General features: G+C 42.7%; 1 protein-coding gene and 1 pseudogene across 1 annotated transcript in view; one reads left to right on the plus strand and one right to left on the minus strand.

Annotated features, from left to right (window-relative positions):
• ITPR2 (inositol 1,4,5-trisphosphate receptor type 2) overlaps positions 1 to 2,712 on the minus strand; it is a 562,910-nt gene extending 560,198 nt beyond the window's left edge. The window contains exon 1 of the mRNA XM_089919972.1: positions 2,634 to 2,712. Within this exon, the coding sequence (XP_089776098.1) occupies positions 2,634 to 2,689 (56 nt within the window). The 5' untranslated portion in view covers positions 2,690 to 2,712. The remainder of the gene's footprint in view (positions 1 to 2,633) is intronic.
• A 3,186-nt stretch (positions 2,713 to 5,898) lies between these two features.
• On the plus strand, positions 5,899 to 8,085 carry LOC111176531 (heterogeneous nuclear ribonucleoprotein A1-like; annotated as a pseudogene).
• Positions 8,086 to 19,227: the final 11,142 nt, after the last annotated feature.

Below are 19,227 nucleotides of genomic sequence, written 5' to 3' on the forward strand. Positions count from 1 at the left end.
ATCTCTGGTTGACATGAGATTTCCTACAAGTTCAAATATCTGGAGAGTGGGGTGATCAGCAGTGCACTCACCAACTTGCTGAGCTTCCCCTCATACTATGCTCAGAATACTGTGGAATCAGATGGTGTGACCTCAGAGAGAACATAAGGGACACAGACAGGAGTCAGGACACAGAGCAGGAAAGTGAAGAGGACACATGTACGGACTGTTAGGCCATTAGTTACATTTGTAAGTCACCATACATAAAGAGGAAAGATGAGAAGTAGTCAAACCATTTCTATAGTGTAAACCACCAGAGTATGCAGAGACACTTCAGCTTAGTGGCTGAGTGCTTAGACACTGGAAACTGACCCTCTGCGATCTAAATTCTGTTCTCAGAAACAGACTCACAGACATAGAAAACAAACTTATGGTTACCAAAGGGGGCAGAAAGTTGCGGGACAGAGGGATAAATTAGGAGTTTGGGATGAACATATACACACTACCATATTTTATAGTAGATAATCAACAAGGACCTACTATGTAAGTCAGGGAACTGACCTACAGTTCCCTACAGGGAACTCTACTCAATATTCCGTAATAACCTACATGGGAAAAGAATACGTAAAAGAATGGATATATGTATATGTATAACTGAATCACTTTGCTGTACACCTGAAACTAACACAACACCATAAATCAACCATACCCCAATATAAAACAAAAATTAAATTAAAAAAAAATCCTGTTCTCTTCTTACTAGTTGTGTGTCCTTGGGAACATTAACCTCTCTGACTCTTGTTTTTGTCATCTGTAAACTGGGAGATATTAACACGTGGTTGTTGTGAGGATGAAATATGTTAACACATGTAAAGAACTTACACAGCTTCTGGCAAATAGTAAAGATTCAACAAAAGTAACTTATTTTTTGAGGGGTTTATAGAGATGAAAGGGAGAGTAAGGAGCAATAAGAAAATGACTAGAAAAAGCAAAATACAATGATTTTCACAATATAATTACAATATTCTTATTAGATAGGATTCAATACCAAGACAGTCCTGAAACCACTTATATTTTATTCTCTGCTAAATATGTCAGTTTCTCATCACACTGACTTCATTGAATTTGCCTTTGTCGGACTCATGACATGCAGAGATAAATGAAAAATTAGCACTGAACTGAGAAATGCAAATGTTGATTTTCTAGTATTAGTGTCTTTTATCTAATCTAAAATGTCCCTACTTTAAAATTTCTCCCTTAGGTGTGTCTCTTACAATTGGAAACATCCATCCCCTATGCTGGGTGTCATCTCCTTAGAGACATTGGTTATTTAGGGCAGGGAGGGCCCAGGCAGTTAGAGCAAGGAGAGTGCAGGAAGGATTGGGGACTGCAGGGCTGGGAAGACAGCTATCTGTTAAGGATGGGCTGGGGCCTGGGGACATGTCGTTCCCAAGGATCATTCCCAGATCCCAGTGAAGGGTGCCTGGGTGAACGGAAAGGGTGGACATGCCTTAGGCTTGCCCGCCTTACTAGCAGATACACAAGTCCTATGCTATTGTAAATTACAGCCTATAGATTAGCTGTTATACCACCATTAAGGATAACTTTGCCTTTCCGCTGTTCTGCTGTAAGTCGAGGACAGTTAACAGGTTGACAATGATGATATATTGTCATAGCTCAACAGACAGATGTTCCTTTCTCTACCTCCTAAACTATGATAGTAAAGTAGATGCACAGCATACCTTATATATTTCTCCAGTCCATTAGACAAATCACAGATAAGTCTGGTTGGAAAACAATGTAGATCACACCGGTTACAAACCAGAATCATGGCCACTTGCTGTATGTATCAGTTATAAACAAATATCCTTGGGTCTAAGCAGTATTTTAAATGTGAACCATTTCTAGGATTCTTAAGGACATTACCCAACCCTATCTTCTATTTTATAATTTGGATGCTGCTTTAGTTTTTACTTTCAAATGCGGGGGTATAAGTTCCCAGCCCTTTGAAGGGTTGGATGCATACACATTAGACTATCTTTTTGACTATCCTTTCCTGAAATCATTGTTCAGATGGAGTCCCCTCTCACAAGTTTTTATGACCCCTAGGGCCCCATGCCCCATGCCACAGCATCCTAAGAAACCTAGAGTCCAGAGGAAAGAAAGATGGGGAGTGCCTTTTTCATGTCTATTTGACTACTTATATATGTGTCTAGTATTTATGGCTTGAAACAAACCAGCTGTATAATAAATATTATTAATAATCCGCTTTTAGAAATAGCTAAATTCTAGAAAGAATAACAATGAAGGCAATTATATTCCATCTTTATGATAAATAAAGATTGCTTACCTAAAGCCCAACTTCCACATTTCAAATAGCTTAATAGAATTTTGCAAGAACAATTTTTGAACAACTAGTAGGAGAGAAAAATGTCTAGTAGGAAAGAGTATTCTCTGGGTCTATAACATTTGGTTTGGTTATAAGCTGAGTACATTTGATTTACTTTTCACAGAGTTCTATCATAGAACTGTTGGGTCTGTAAAGACTGCTTTTCTTTCTCAAATTATAGCGATAATGCCAAGCCATAGTACCCCATTACACGCTACACAACTTTGTTGCTAAATTACATAAGAAAAGCCAGTATTTTTCTTACACTTTTGTGCCTCTAAATGCATCATCCTGGGCCTCTTCCCTCTTTCCCAGCTTCATCCTTTTTCTTCATAGAAACCATTGTCTGGCTCCATTAAAGGTGCACTTCAGCTTGCTGCCGAATTTTACCAAGGAGAAAACAAAAACTTAATTAGAAATAAAATAAACACTAGGGCTTCCCTGGTGGCACAGTGGTTGGGAGTCCGCCTGCCGATTCAGGGGACACGGGTTCGTGCCCCGGTCCGGGAAGATCCCACGTGCCGCGGAACGGCTGGGCCCGTGAGCCATGGCCACTGAGCCTGCGCGTCCGGAGCCTGTGCTCCGCAACGGGAGAGGCCACAACAGTGAGAGGCCCGCGTAACGCAAAAAATAAAATAAAATAAAATAAAAAATAAACACTAAAAGGCTATCATTAGAGCTTCACTGCTTTAATCTAAAAAGGACTTATTCTAATCATTTCATTTCTCTTGAATTCTCTTTTTCACAAAACAGTGCTTTTCTGTACCTCCTTTCACAGGAAATGTCTCCACGCGATGCATGTATTTTCTACCAGTTGTTCTGCCACCAGCAGGTTCAACCCAGGTGGGTAGTTTTTTGGTTTTTTTTTTTTTTGCATAAGTTGTTCACATTGAGTACATACTGACTTCTCTCACCCAGAAACCACAAGTCTCAGTTTCTCCTCAGCTGAGGCAAAATGATTCTCCCCAACTTCTCAGCAGTTTTCCAGCAAACTTACTAAATATTTCATGATCTTTCTGTTTCATAAACTTGACCACGTTAGCTATCATTAACCCGCTGAATTGGCCAAGGCCTACCAGTGTCACCCAAACCTGTCATGAAGTAATTTCTGCTCGGGGTCTACCGTGTACAAGGACATTTTAAACAGATGAATGGAGCCCGAGAGCATTTTTGGAACCCATAAGATGCTATGTTAAGTGTGGGAAAACTCCTCAATGCTACAGCAGACATGACAGCCTCAGTTCAGAATCTAGTGCCTCCACTTCCTAATTCTGCGACTTTGGGCACACTGTTCAACCTCTCTGCGCTTCACTTTCTTCATGGACTTGTTTTTCTCTGTCCTTGTGCCCTGTACTGAGCTCCATGGTGACTGGTACGTCAAGCCTGTATCACCCAGATGCCCCTGACCTCAGGCTTCTAGTTGTTTCAGCCAATAGGAAATCAGAAGGAGGAAGAGCCCTAGTTTCCCCAACACCTCACCAACCCCCAAGACGTTCACTTCCCCTGCTTCTCCCAACCCCACACCACTGGGGCTCTGGCCTCATCCCTCCATGACTGCCATCGGCCCCTTAGAGCAGCTCTTCCTCGAATGGCTCTTCATCAGGCTCTAACTACACCATTTTCTCACCTGCCATTTTGGTCTAGGAGTAAGAACAGCTTCCTGCTATGGCTAGTCTCCTGTGAGCCTCCATATTCCTGATTGATTCCCTTAAATCTCCCTACACATCTGCAAATAGTACCTTCTTTGAATTCTCTTCAGAATTCCATCTCTGCGTACCTCCTATTTCTTGCTGCAGGCTTGACTAACATACCTCATAGGACTGTTGTAAGGATTTAATAAATTAATACGTATAAAGTACTGAGAGCAGTACAGGGCACAGATTAAATACTATATGATTAGCTGTTGTTATCACTAAGGCTGCCCTCTCTTCCTTTCCTATCAGTCCTGGACGACACAGAACTCTGGTTGCCAAAATAAACAGGGGTCCTACCTCTAGAAAGCCGTGGGTGTCTGGAGGGCCTCCTGCTAACCTCCCTCCATGAGGACATTAGCACAGGCTTGGATGGTGAAGCTAGCGGGAAACTGACTCAGATACAGATGGGAAATCAACAAGCTGGGGCAGGTGGGAGTGGGAGGGGAGTCAGGGAGTCTCAACAAGTAAACGGGCAGAGGCTGAAGAGCTCAGTCCTTCTGGCAAGATTTGGGCTCCAGGAATGGAAAATTCGAGGAGTCTTTGGTTGACAGGATACCTAGAGGGTATGGCAGAGTGCAGAGGAGTATAAAATGCCCGAGACAAACTTCCTCTACTTCACAACTTGGCCAAGGCCCAGCCTGGCTGTTTTCCAAGTTTTTGAAGACCAGGTGGATTTAAGTGTTGAGGACGAATAAGATCTTATCTAAAAGAGTGCCAGCTGGCAGAGTTCACGTTCACATATTTATCCTGGTGAAATCTTGTTGGGGCAGGAACAAAGATCATTCTTTATTAACAGGACTGAGGATGTAAATAGAGGATTAAGAGGCTGTATACGGCAGTGGCTGAAAATCAGCTCTACCAACTTTTTAACTGGGCAGCACCTGGCAAGTCACTCAGGCTCTCAAAGTCTCAAAATTTTAGTCTGTAAAAATGTTAATGACAGATTCTACCTGAAAGTGCTCATGAGAACTAAATAAAGAAATTCAGGTGCTGTGCTTCACACAGCTCCTGAGACGTAGTAAGTGCTCTGAGGTGTTTGCTTTCGTAATTCTCAACATTATCATGATCTCCATCACGGTTCTTAACAGTCATCTGGTAAAAATCTTGCAGGCACAAATTAATGAAAGGGTAACAAGCCTTGTGAGGATATTATAAAGGAAATGGAAGTTACACTGTATGATGGTATTAAGTCAACCAACTTATTTTTTCTCCTTTTGTCATAATAGCAGATGCACAAAATCCAGACATGGGAAAATTGCAATCATTAGCCAAACCTCAGGATGCACCTGCTCTTTAGCATAGTGATTTAAAAGTCAAGTTCTAGGGACTTCCCTGGTGGTGCAGTGGTTAAGAATCCGCCTGCCAGTGCAGGGGACACGGGTTTGATCCCTGGTCCGGGAAGATCCTTCATGCCGCAGAGCAACTAGGTCCGTGCACCGCAACTACTGAGCCTGTGCTCTAGAGCCCACGAGCCACAACTACTGAGCCCATGCGCCACAACTACTGAAGCCTGCCAGCCCTAGAGCCCGCGTGCCACAATTACTGAGCCCGCATGCTGCAGCTACTGAAGCCCACCCGCCTAGAACCCGTGCTCCGCAACAAGAGAAGCCACCACAATGAGAAGCCTGCGCACCACAACAAAGAGAAGACCCCGCTCACTGCAACTAGAGAAAGCCTGCGTGCAGCAACGAAGACCCAACGCAGACAAAAAATTAATTAATTAATTAAATTTAATTTAAAAAAATAAAATAAAAGTCAAGTTCTAGCCTTTCTGTCCGTGGACGCCACCAAGTAAGCATCGTTAAAGTCTCCCCCCACCCCGCCACGACTGAGGTCATGTCTAAGTCAAAGTCTCCCAAAGAGCCTGAACAGCTGTGGAAGCTCTTCATCGGAGGTTTGAGCTTTGAAAGAGAGTCTGGGGAGCCATTGTGAGCAGCGGGGAGCGCTCACAGACTGTGTGGTAACGAGGGATCCAAACACCAGGCGCTCCAGAGGCTTCCGGTTTGTCACGTATGCCACTGTGGAGGAGGTGGATGCGGCCATGAATGCAAGGCCACACGAGGCGGATGGAAGAGTGGTGGAACCAAAGAGGGCCGTCTCGAGAGAAGATTCTCAGAGACCCGGTGCCCACTTCACTGTGAAAAAGATTTTTGTTGGTGGCATTAAAGAAGACACTGAAGAACATCACCTAAGAGATTGTTTTGAACAGTATGGGAAAATTGAAGTGATTGAAATCGTGACTGACTGAGGCAGTGGCAAAAAGAGAGGCTTTGCTTTCGTAACCTTTGATGACCATGACTCCACAGACAAGACTGCCATTCAGAAATACCACACTGTGAATGGCCTCAACTGTGAAGTAAGGAAAGCCCTATCTAAGCAAGAGATGGCTAGTGCCTCATCCAGCCAAAGAGGTCGAAGTGGTTCTGGAAACTTTGGTGGTGGTCGCGGAGGTGGGTTTGGTGGGAATGACACCTTTGGTCGTGGAGGAAACTTCAGTGGTCGAGATGCCTTTGGTGGCAGCCACGGTGGTGGGGGATATGGTGGCAGCGGGATGGCTATAATGGATTTGGTAACGATGGAAGCAATTTTGGAGGTGGCAGAAGCTGCATTGATTTTGGCAATTACAACAATCAATCTTCAAATTTTGGACCCATGAATGGAGGAAACTTTGGAGGCAGAAGATCTGGCCCCTATGGTGGCGGAGGCCAACACTTTGCCAAACCACGAAACCAAGGCGGCTATGGCTGTTCCAGCAGCAGCAGCAATAGCTATGGCAGTGGCAGAAGGTTTTAATTACTGCCAGGAAACAAAGCTTAGCAGGAGAAGAGAGCCAGAGAAGTGACAGGGAAGCTACAGGTTATAACAGATTTGTGAGCTCAGCCAAGGACAGTGGTGGCAGGGCCTAGCTGCTACAGAGAAGATATGGTTTAGACAACACTCATGTGTATGGGCAATAAAAAACTCAAGGACTGTATTATTGTATAACACGTTATTTCAGTCTCTGTTCTGTGGAAAGTGTAAAGCGTTCCAACGAAGGGTTTTAATGTAGTTTTTTGGGTTTGTTTTGTTCTTGTACCCAGGCTGTTGATTGCTAAATGTAATAGTCTGATCATGATGCTGAATAAACGTGTCTTTTTAAAAAAGAAAATAAAAGTTAAGTTCTAGAATCAGGCCCATCTGAGTTCAAATTCCAGCTCTGCCACTTAAGAGCTTTTTGGCCTTTGGGAAACTCACTTTATCTCATTAAGCTTCAGTTTTCTCATCTGTAAAATGAAAGGAGTAATAGTTCCTACCTCCTAGAATAGTTATGGGTATTGAGATGATGCAGCAAACGTTGGCTCTCACTAGTTTACTTCCAGCAGATGAAAGGTGTCAGAATTCAAATGCTAAATAAAATAGAAGACATCCCTAAGAACATTTGGGGGCTTTCACAATAAAAATTCTGCCATATTGGCAGGACAATTGACTGGAAAGGGGTATGAGGGTATTGTGGAGGGAGGTGATAAAAATGTTAAGTTCTTGTTTTGGGTGGTAGTTAAATGAGTGTATAGAATTGTCAAAAACTCATTGAATTGAACACAAGATCTGTTCATTTTACCATATAAAAATTATACTTCACTTAAAAGAGAAAGACAGTTATGAACTCTGCTCTGGATCTAAGATTTTATCTCAGCCAACTCTCTATGTGAAGCCTGGAAAGTATCACTGATAACATTTATTTAGAGAAGAGGTGAGGAGGTACTGTTGTCCATAAGTCACTATTTCTGCTCTAAACTACTTGTTCACTAGAAGCCGGTAAGGGCAATGGGGAGGCCCTAGTCGTGAGCGTCGTTCATCAGATCCATGAGAATAGTGACTCTAGGGCTTATCTTCACTGATCTTACTTAAGGCTTCCATCTAGAGCTGACTAGATAAATGGCTAGGGCAGTCACACCCATCCAACGACCTATTTGTAAATATCACAAAAGGTTCATTAACAGTGTCTACAGTCTTGCTATACAGGAGTAAGGCATGCATAACTGATGAAAGAAAGGGTGAACATATGAGTGGATAGATGAATGAATGAACAAATAAGAATTTACTGAATGGTTGTCATGAATCACCTTGATTATTTAACATGATTTAATTACCACAGAAAGATTGTGAAGTAGAGGTTATTATCTCCACTTTACAAATGGGAAACTCTATGCTCAGAAAGTAAAGCGATTGATGAAGTTCTACAGCCAGATCATAGCAGAGATAGACTCCATATAATCTAATTGTATTCTAAGTAATTTCTGTTTGTTGCATATAATATTTTTTAAGAGCTCCTATGTATTATATGAGAGCATGTATGCATCATTCAGTCATTCATCAAGAGGTTTATTCTGTTTCAGATGCCATTCCAGTCTGTGTTTCAGATCTCTGTTAGGGAATTAATCAGTAGAAAGTTATGAGGTAGGATACAGTTTTGAAGTACTTGCCAATGCTTTCCTCTATTATTTTCTCTACTTCTTCATTCTTACCATCTTCCAAACAGCAGATAGGTTACTTGAATTCTATTACCTTCAGGGAGAATAAGTTAACAGAAAACAGAAAATAATGAGCTTCTTTTGGATTTTGAGTCTCCAAACTACAGGTCCCAAGGGCAATGGCAAATGCGCAGGGCGTAAATAAGATGTAGAAATCTACTCGGTAATTTAGAGGAAGGGCTGCCTCACAAAGATCTCCTGGGGCAGGAAGCCGTCATAACACAGATGCTAATATGGCCCTGGGATGGGCCTGCCCCCTCCCCTTCTCCCTCACCCATTCAAGTGTCAGGTGGGAAGGAGGCATTACCAAAGCTCCAGACAGGTTTGTGGATTCCCAGATCAAAGGGAAAGAGCAAGAATAACCTAGCAGAGAAATGACTGTGAGGTGAGTCCAGCAGATAGATACTGAGGGTATGGTCCCTGTGGGAGCTGGAGTGGCAGGAGGTCTTTTACGTTCCTGGCGTTGGCTGTCGCAGTGATGCCAGAATGGACAAATGGTGACCAGAGGTCAGACTCAACCTGGTACTCCCACCCCCAACCTCTTGTCACTTGAACATCCTCCAGATATTCAATGCAACTCTGGGAAGTGTGGGAGGAAACCCCTGAATTGACAGAGATTCATTTCTGCTGCATTGGAAGAATGCTCAAAACAGAAATTAGGTTATAGAAAAACAGGCTTCTGGGGACTTCCCCAGTGGCCCAGTGGTTAAGACTCCACACTTCCCCAGTGGCCCAGTGGTTAAGACTCCACACTTCCACTGCAGATGCGGGTTCGATCTTGGTTCTAGGAACTAAGATCGCACATGCCACAGGATGCGGCCAGTAAAGAAAGAAAGAAAAGAAGACTTCTGTGCTCCCTTCTATAGCTCAGCTGGTAGAGCAGAGGCCTGTAGAAAAACAGACTTCTTGCACGGTTCAGTTTGCTGACTGGCATTCATTTTGCTGCAGTTGTATCTGTATTAGATAGTCATACTTCAGATAGAGTGGAGAAGGGAACAGTACTTGAAGCTTACAAACAGAAATCTAGGGGAAAAAAAATTCATTAAAGACAAATTGTCCCTTTCAACTTGGCCCCTGTGTTTAATGCTGTCATACTCAGAGGACTTCCCTGGTGCCACAGTGGTTAAGAATCTGCCTGCCAATGCAGGGGACATGGGTTCGATCCCTGGTCGGGGAAGATCTCACATGCCGCAGAGCAACTAAGCCCGTGTGCCACAATTACTGAAGCCCGCACACCTAGAGCCCGTGCTCCTAAACAAGAGAAGCCACCACAATGAGAAGCCCACGCACCACAGCGAAGAGTTGCCCCCCACTCACTGCAACTATAGAGAAAGCCCGCACACAGCAAAGAAGAGCCAACACAGCCAAAAATTTTAAGAAAATAAAAATAAAAATAAATGTTATCATATTCACTGAGGTCATCCTATTTTGTGTGTATAGCCCCATGTTTATCTTTGCTTGAAAATTCCTGGACCTTATTCCTCATGAGTTACGTGATCTTCTGCTTACTCCCCTCGGAGTCTCTAATTATATTAAACTTTTGTCCTGGAACTTGTTTATTTTGAAGCAGAAGCTGTTAAGATAGGAGTCACTTATTCGTGCAAAAAATCCTCCTGTCCAACATGAACTAGAATATTCTTTTCATGATTCTTCTCTGTGTGCTCTACACTCCATAGCAGCTCCTTATTCTTACTTATGTAGTAATATCTAGTCTCTCATACGTCACCTCTCAGGGATGAGCCAGGGATGACCATCCAGATAAGGCAAAAACAAACCGCGTGAGGGGCGGGACCTCCAAGCCAATTTCCTTGAAAAAATGTTGCCATTTAAACCTCTGGAGACTCAGTGGCCCAACCCGACAGCTGGGTGGGTGGGAAGGTGGTAGAAGGTAGTGGAAGTAAAGAAACCAATTACAACTCTATTTCAGCGGTCCAGGAAATAGTTAATGGTGTTTTGGACTAAGATGTAATGTTGAGACATACTTGATTTAGGAATATACTATATTTTGAAAGTAGAACCGACAGGATTTGGATGTAGGGTATGAGGTAAAGAAAAGGGTCAGGTCTGATGCCCATGCAGGCCACACTTACCTGGAATTTCACATGAATGGATAAAATGTGCCTGAAGGTGAGTTTAAAAACTGAAACTCACTAACTAGAAGCCAAAGAGGAAAAAGAAAAAGGAAACTTGAATGAATTTTTTTTTAACTTAGTGAAAAGTGAACTTTTCATGGACTCAACAACAACAAAAACCTCCATCTAATCAACTAATCAAGTGACTTAAACTACCATTAAAGATCCATGTAAAGCATGAAGTTGCACCTGATTGAAAAGGTATCGCGTTGGCCAAAAAAGTCGGCTCAGGTTTCTCGTAACAGCTTCCGAAAATCCCGAACGAACTTTTTGGCCAACCCAATATATGCAAAACCGAAGTCCCCAAGTTAGTATTGAAAGTCAGCTGATTTTCCTGCTCCATAAGGAGAGTTCAAAATGCAATCACCTCTCTTTGTGACCACCTAGAGGGCTGGGATAGGGAGGTTGGGTGGGAGACACAAGAGGGAGGGGATATGGGGATATACGTATAGCTGATTCACTTTGTTACACAGCAGAAACTAACACACCATCGTAAAGCAGTTTTACTCCAGTAAAGATGTTAAAAAAGAAAAAAAATGCAATCACCTGATTGTAGTCAGCTAGGGTCCCTGGTGGTAAATAGAAAAAGTACCTCTGGGCGGATGTATACTCAGTGGCCTGTGCTAATTTTGCCCTGAGCAAATGCGAGGTGAGCCGAGTTATCTCTTTTATGTTATAGCTCTCCTTTCACTTGATGCCTAACTCACTTCCACCAAGACTATCACCAGCATCCAGGGCTCCCATGCAGCACCCCATCTAAAGTCTATATCCTAAGAAATAACATTGCATTTTCCTGGGACTCTTTATATATATATATATATCTCTTTACTGGAGTAAAATTCCTTTACAGTATTGTGTTAGTTTCTGCTGTACAACAAAGTGAATCAGCCATACGTATACATACATCCCCGTAATCCCTCCCTCTTGAGCCTCCCTCCCACCCTCTCCTGGGACTCTTGAAAACATCCTTTTATGTCTCATTTGTTAAAACAACTCTTTGTGACAATGTGCAGCGAAGGGTCAAGTACTTGAAATTTGCCTTCTCAATAATGTAATGTTTTTAAACTAAATACAGATTTTTTTTCTCATGAAGAGAGAATAGTGTAAAAATTTCAGATAGGACTAGTGATGAGAAAGGCATACCGATCAGAAGAATATTGTTGAAGATATGAAAAAAATAGAGATTTCTCATCACACCAGGCTATCCTGGTAAGCATGGTGTCCACGATATTCCCTATTTAACACTAGGCTTTTCCACTCCAACACTCCCTTCACCTGCTCCCCCTCAGGGCGAAGGGTGGTTGCCCCAGTCTCCTGACCTAGAGAAAACAGTGCATGGGGAGTGGGCCAGATGGCCGGGGCCCAAGGGGAAATACGGCTGTTTTGGCTTCTCCAGGCAAGATGCGGAGGACAGCTCGGAGACCTGGAGTCAGGCTTTCACTGCAAAACGATACAGGAAGGGTCACTTATATCTTGCAACAGTCACCATGGAGACAGGGAGATGAGCTCGGTGCTTTGTGACCATCTACAGGGGTGGGATAGGGAGGGTGGGAGGGAGAGGCCAGAGGGAGGGGATATGGGGATGTATCTTTACATATAGCTGATTCACTTTGTTATGCAGCAGAAACTAACACACCATTGTAAAGCCGTTATACTCCAATAAAGATGTTAAAAAAAAAACAAAAAAACTTAACTATCAACTTCACTTTTGTGCCCAGAGCTCAAGCAGAGAGAACAGGGAGAAGCCAGGTGCTAACAAGTAGCAACGAACAAATTAGAAGGCGCATACGGAAGGGGGCGCTGGTGAGTACGCCAGCTCTCAGGTTTGATATCTGAAAAAGGAGAGAAAATGGTCTTAATGCCCCAATGGGAGTGCTAAGCTTTATCTATTATTCCTGAGAAAACTTTAACACATACTAGTGCTAGAGCCATTCCTGTTCATTTAAGAGCCTGTGTGTTAATGGGCTTTTTATTCTGTAATATCTGATTCACTTATGTGGCTGCGTTATAAGGGGCTGTGCTCAGAGCTCCCAACCAAGATGCAAAATATTTTTTTCAAACAAAACTTTTTCTTAAGAGCAGTTTTAGGTCCACAGCAAAATTGAGTGGAAGGTACTGCGATTTCCCATATACTCCCTGCCGGCACAGATTCACGGCCTCCCCCGTTATCAACAAAAGGGGTACATTTGTTACACTGATGAACCAACATTGACACATCATAATCACCCCAAGTCCATGGTTTACGTTACGGGTCACTCTTGGTGTTGTATATTCTATGGGTTTGGAGAAATGTATAATGACATGCATCCATTATTATAATGTCATACAGAGTATTTTCACTGCCCTAAAAAATTGCTTTACATAGGGATTTAATTTTTAAAATAAAGCTATTTTTGTACACATAGAAAAATACTAAAATTTGATTTTTTAGTTCTAAACTAAAAATTTTCTTCACTTCCTTTTCCCACTCTTGTCTAAGAATTACACATGCCAGGCAAATGTTCCAATGTTTTGTTTATTAAACAGCCTTTCTTGATATAATATATTTGAAAGTTTAACCTTCTCTGAAAGGTTAAAAAAAGGTCAAATAATTATTATATTTTCTTCATTATTCATTGCTCCCTTTCCCACCCCACCCTCCATGTCTCTTTTATAGGGACATAGTTTCTAGATACCATTTTATATGCTGCGTTGTGACGTAGTACAATTTTGACTGAAAAGGTCCATGCGGACCCATAAGAGTGAACACAGAGGTGGTTAGGTAGCAGCTTCTACCACCGGTATCCCGGTCCTCATTAAACTTTGGTAATGGAATCGTCCCTTGTCTCATCTGCCCTCCATTCAAGGACTGTGCACTGTAGGAATGGGGTTGTTTTGCTCCCTGTTGTATCTCTAGCACTTATAACAATGCCAGAGACCACAGTGGACACACAATAAATATTTTTTTAAATTATGGAATAAGCTGCTGTTTTGTGAAATCTTTGACTCAGGGATTCCTAACTGCTTACCTGTCTCTTTGAGACCAGCTTTCTAGATTGCCTACTTGAACAGGACTTGGAGGAACAGGGGTGGTCTCATCTCTGGCCACTCACTCTCCCTACAGTGAGAGCCACATTCAGCTAACTGCTTTCCGAGAGATAGTGGAAGTTTCTATGTATAGTCTGCAGTAAATCAAAGAAATGACAGCATTTTTAAGCTGAAAGAAATCTTGGGTCTCTGTGGGCTACAGGAAGCAGTAGCTGAGTATGGAGTTTCCTTCCTTTTGTTATCTGGTTGAGGAACTCTTAAGACAACAGCAGGTTTCGCTGTGTCCTGTAGAGGTAGAAACAGGGATACAGCCATTTGCCTTTTTCTAGGAACATGGTGTTTACCAACTTGCTATTGGCATTAAGAGTAGTCTGTTCATGTAAATTTCCAAAGTGAACTATTTTTCAGAATTGTTCTCAGAAAGCAATACCTGTTTCTGACCTCAGGGCAACTGAGAAAGTCAAAAGAAAAAAGAGAAGGCAAGGAGGAATGCTTTCCTGGGTGTCATCACAACACACCTGGCTATATCCATCCGTGGGAATTCACACTTTCAGACCCAGTATCAAGTATGAACCACTCCCAGTGTGGATCTTGCACGTAAAATAGTATAATTTGTTTATTAATATTAAATTACTAGGAGGGATTCCATCCAAGTCTCTTTTAAAACGTACATTTTACTTTTTCAAGTCAATAATACAGGTCTTGAGTACAGTAAATTCTGAAAGTTGGCAAGTGTCAGGTACTATGTGCCATGGATGTTACAAAAACTAGAACTACGGCCCCATTTACATTGTAATAATTCTCATTTGCTCTTTCTGCTAAGCTTGATCCAAATTGCGTGGCTTTGTAGTCACTGGCATTTTGTGTCAAAAAAGAAATTCTGGGGGCTTCCCTGGTGGCGCAGTGGTTAAGAATCCGCCTGCCAATGCAGGGGACACGGGTTCGAGCCCTGGTCCGGGAAGACCCCACATGCCGCAGAGCAACTAAGCCCGTGCGCCACAACTACTGAGCCCACGCGCCACAACTACTGAAGCCTGTGCACCTAGAGCCCGTGCTCCACAACAAGAGAAGCCACTGCAATGAGAAACCCACGCACCACAACGAAGAGTAGCCCCCGCTCGCTGCAACTAGAGAAAGCCCGCACGCAGCAACGAAGACCCAACGCAGCCAAAAATAAAAATAAAATAGTTATTAAAAAAAAAAAGAAAAGAAATTCTGGTGCCAAAATAAATTGCATTCAACTTGGAATTTTATAAGATTATTCCATTTCCAGCAGTATGGCAGATTACACGCCCTAAATGACTCTCGCAATAGAAACAAAGTGATGGATAAAAATAGGAAGAAAGTAAGAAATATTCAGATCTTCTAACCAAGTAAGAGCCCTCTCTGACAGAAATTAACAGTCTGACTTTCACAGGGACTTATAGCCTGAATTGTGATTTATAATTTGTCGCTGTGATAAAAACAAAACAAAACAAAACAAAATTTAAGATGACAATTTTATTCAAAGTGGTGATATTGTCTCCTAAATGGTTGGCAGAAAAGAGTAAAATCCAGGACTCAAAAATTCCCATACAGAAAGATCCAAGGAAAAGGAGTAACTCACAGCTGAATATCACAACGCACGAGGAAGCTAGGCACCATGAAAAAGAGACAGCAGAAACAACAGGGGAAGAAGATCCCCAAAGGCTTCTGATGTGGGAATGATTAGACACAGAATATAAAATAACTATATTTAATATGTTTAAATAAATAAAAATGAAAACTCAAAATATGAGTAAAGAACAACAGACTTGGGAGAGACCTTCAAGATGGCGGAGGAGTGAGACGCGGAGATCACCTTCCTCCCCACAAATACATCAGAAATACATCTACACGTGGAACAACTCCTACAGAACACCTACTGAACGCTGGCAGAAGTCCTCAGACCTCCCAAAAGGCAAGAAACTCCCCACGTACCTGGGTAGGGCAAAAGAAAAAAGAATAAACAGAGACAAAAGGATAGGGAGGGGACCTGCACCAGTGGGAGGGAGCTGAGAAGGAGGAAAGGTTTCCACACACTAGAAGCCCCTTCGCGGTCAGAGACTGAGGGTGGCAGAGGGGGGGAGCTTCGGAGCCGCGGAGGAGAGCGCAGCAACAGGGGTGCGGAGGGCAAAGCGGAGAGATTCCCGCACAGAGGATCGGTGCCGACCAGCACTCACCAGCCCGAGAGGTTTGTCTCCTCACCCGCCGGGGCGGGCAGGGGCTGGGAGCTGAGGCTCGGGCTTCGGTCGGAGCACAGGGAGAGGACTGGGGTTGGCGGCGTGAACACAGCCTGCAGGGGGTTAGTGCGCCACGGCTAGCCGGGAGGCAGTCCGGGGAAAAGTCTGGACCTGCAGAAGAGGCAAGAGACTTCTTCTTCCCTCTTTGTTTCCTGGTGCGCAAGGAGAGGTGATTAAGAGCGCTGCTTAAAGGAACTCCAGAGATGGCCGTGAGCTTCGGCTATCAGCGCGGACCCCAGAGACAGGCATGAGACGCTAAGGCTGCTGCTGCCGCCACCAAAAAGCCTGTGTGCAAGCACAGGTCACTCTCCACACCTCTCTTCCGGGAGCCTGTGCAGCCCGCCACTGCCAGGGTCCCGGGATCCAGGGACAACTTCCCCGGGAGAACGCACGGCGCGCCTCAGGCTGGTGCAACGTTATGCCGGCCTCTGCCGCCGCAGGCCCGCCCCGCACTCCGTGCCCCTCCCTCCCCCCGGCCTGAGTGAGCCAGAGCCCCTTAATCAGCTGCTCCTTTAACCCCGTCCTGTCTGGACGGGAACAGACGCACTCAGGTGACCTACACGCAGAGGCGGGGCCAAATCCAAAGCTGAGCCCCTGGAGCTGTGAGAACAAAGAAGAGAAAGGGAAATCTCTCCCAGCAGCCCCAGGAGCAGTGGATTAAATCTCCACAATCAACTTGATGTACCCTGCATCTGTGGAATACCTGAATAGACAACGAATCATCCCAAAATAGAGGCAGTGAACTTTGGGAGCAACTGTAGACTTGGGGTTTGCTGTACGCAACTGACTGGTTTCTGGTTTTATGTTTATCTTAGTTTAGTATTTAGAGTTTATGATCACTGGTAGATTAGTTTATTGATTTGGTTGCTCTCTTTTTTTTTTTATATACATACATATATATTTTTTTCCTTTTTCTTTTTTTATGAGTGTGTATGTGTATGCTTCTTTGTGTGATTTTCTCTGTGAAGCTTTCCTTTCACCATTTGTCCTAGGGTTCTGTCTGTCCGTATTTTTGTTTTTTTAATATAGTTTTTAGCACTTGTTATAATTGGTGGATTTGTTTTCTGGTTTGGTTGCTCTCTTCTTTCATTCTTTCTTTTTTCTTTTTTTTATTACTTTTTATATTTAAAAATTTTTTTTATTTTTTAGTTCAATAACTTTCTTTCTTTTTATTTTAGTTTTTTCTTTCTTTCTTTCTCGCTTTTCTTCTGAGCCGTGTGGCTGACAGGGTCTTGGTGCTCCAGCTCAGTGTCAGGCCTGTGCCTCTGAGGTGGGAGAGCCAAGTTCAGGACATTGGTCCACCAGAGATGTCCCAGTTCCATGTAATATCAAATGGCGAAAATATCCCAGAGATCTCCATCTCAACGCCAAGACCCAAGTCCACTCAACAACCAGCAAGCTACAATGCTGGACACCCTATGCCAAACAACTAGGAAGACAGGAACACAACCACACCTATTAGCAGAAAGGCTGCCTAAAATCATAATAAGGTCACAGACACCCCAAAACACACCACTGGATGTGGACCTGCCCACTAGAAAGACAAGATCCAGCCTCATCTACCAGAACACAGGCACTTCCTCCACCAGGAAGCCTACACAACACACTGAATGAACCTTAGCCACTGGGAGCACACACCAAAAACAATGAGAACTACGAACCTGTAGCCTGCAAAAAGGAGACCCCAAACACAGTAAGTTAAGAAAAATGAGAAGACAGAGAAACACACAGCAGATGAAGGAGCAAGGTAAAAACCCACCAGACCAAACAAATGAAGAAGAAATAGGCAGTCGCCCTGAAAAAGAATTCAGAGTAATGAGAGTAAAGATGACACAAAATCTTGGAAATAGAATGGAGAAAATACAAGAAACATTTAACAAGGACTAGAAGAACTAAAGAGCAAACAAACAATGATGAACAACACAGTAAATGAAATTAAAAATTCTCTAGAAGGAATCAATAGCAGAATAACAAAGGCAGAAGAATGGATAAGTGACCTGGAAGATAAAATACTGGAAATAACTAGCGCAGGGCAGAATAAAGAAAAAAGAATGAAAAGAACTGAGGACAGTCTCAGAGACCTCTGGGACAACATTAAATGCACCAACATTCCAATTATAGGGGTCCCAGAAGAAGAAGAGAAAAAAGAAAGGTTCTGAGAAAATATTTGAAGAGATTATAGTTGAAAACTTCCCTAATATTGGAAAGGAAATAGTCAGTCAAATCCAGGAAGCACAGAGAGTCCCATACACGATAAATCCAAGAAGAAACATGACAAGACACATATTAATCAAACTATCAAAATTTAAATACAAAGAAAAAAAATTAAACGCAGCAAGGGAAAAGCAACAAATAACATACAAGGGAATCCCCATAAAGTTAACAGCTGATCTCTCAGCAGAAACTCTGCCAGCCAGAAGGGACTGGCAAGACATATTTAAAGTGATGAAAGGGAAGAACCTACAACCAAGATTGCTCTACCCAGCAAGGATCTCATTAAGATTTGAGGGAGAAATTAAAACCTTACAAACAAGCAAAAGCTGAGAGAGTTCAGCACCACCAAACCAGCTTTACAACTAAGGCTAAAGGAACTTCTCTAGGCAGGAAACACAAGAGAAGGAAAAGACCTCCAGTAACAAACCCAAAACAATTAAGAAAATGGTAATAGGAACATACATATTGATAACTGCCTTAAATGTAAATGCATTAAATGCTCCCGCCAAAAGATATAGACTGGCAGAATGGATAAAAAACAAGGCCCATATATATTCTGTCTACAAGAGACCCACTTCAGACCTAGGGACACATACAGACTGAAAGTGAGGGGATGGAAAAAGATATTCCATGCAAATGGAAATCAAAAGAAAGCTGGAGTAGCAATACTCATATCAGATAAAATAGGCTTTAAAATAAAGAATGTTACAAGAGACAAAGAAGGATACTACATAATGATCAAGGGATCAATCCAAGAAGAAGATATAACAATTGTAAATATTTATGCACCCAACATAGGAGCACCTCAATACATCAGGCAAATACTAACAGCCATAAAGGGGAAATCAATAGTAACAAAATAATAGCAGGGGAATTTAACACCCCACTTTCACCAATGGACAGATCATCCAAAATGAAAATAAATAAGGAAACACAAGCTTTAAATGATACATTAAACAAGATGGACTTAATACATATTTATAAGACATTCCATCCAAAAACAACAGAATACACTTTCTT

Source organism: Delphinapterus leucas, chromosome 11 (assembly GCF_059928025.1).
Source record: "Delphinapterus leucas isolate spDelLeu-1000000601 "Yukka" chromosome 11, BTC_Dleu_Yukka2, whole genome shotgun sequence".
NCBI lineage: Eukaryota > Metazoa > Chordata > Mammalia > Artiodactyla > Monodontidae > Delphinapterus > Delphinapterus leucas.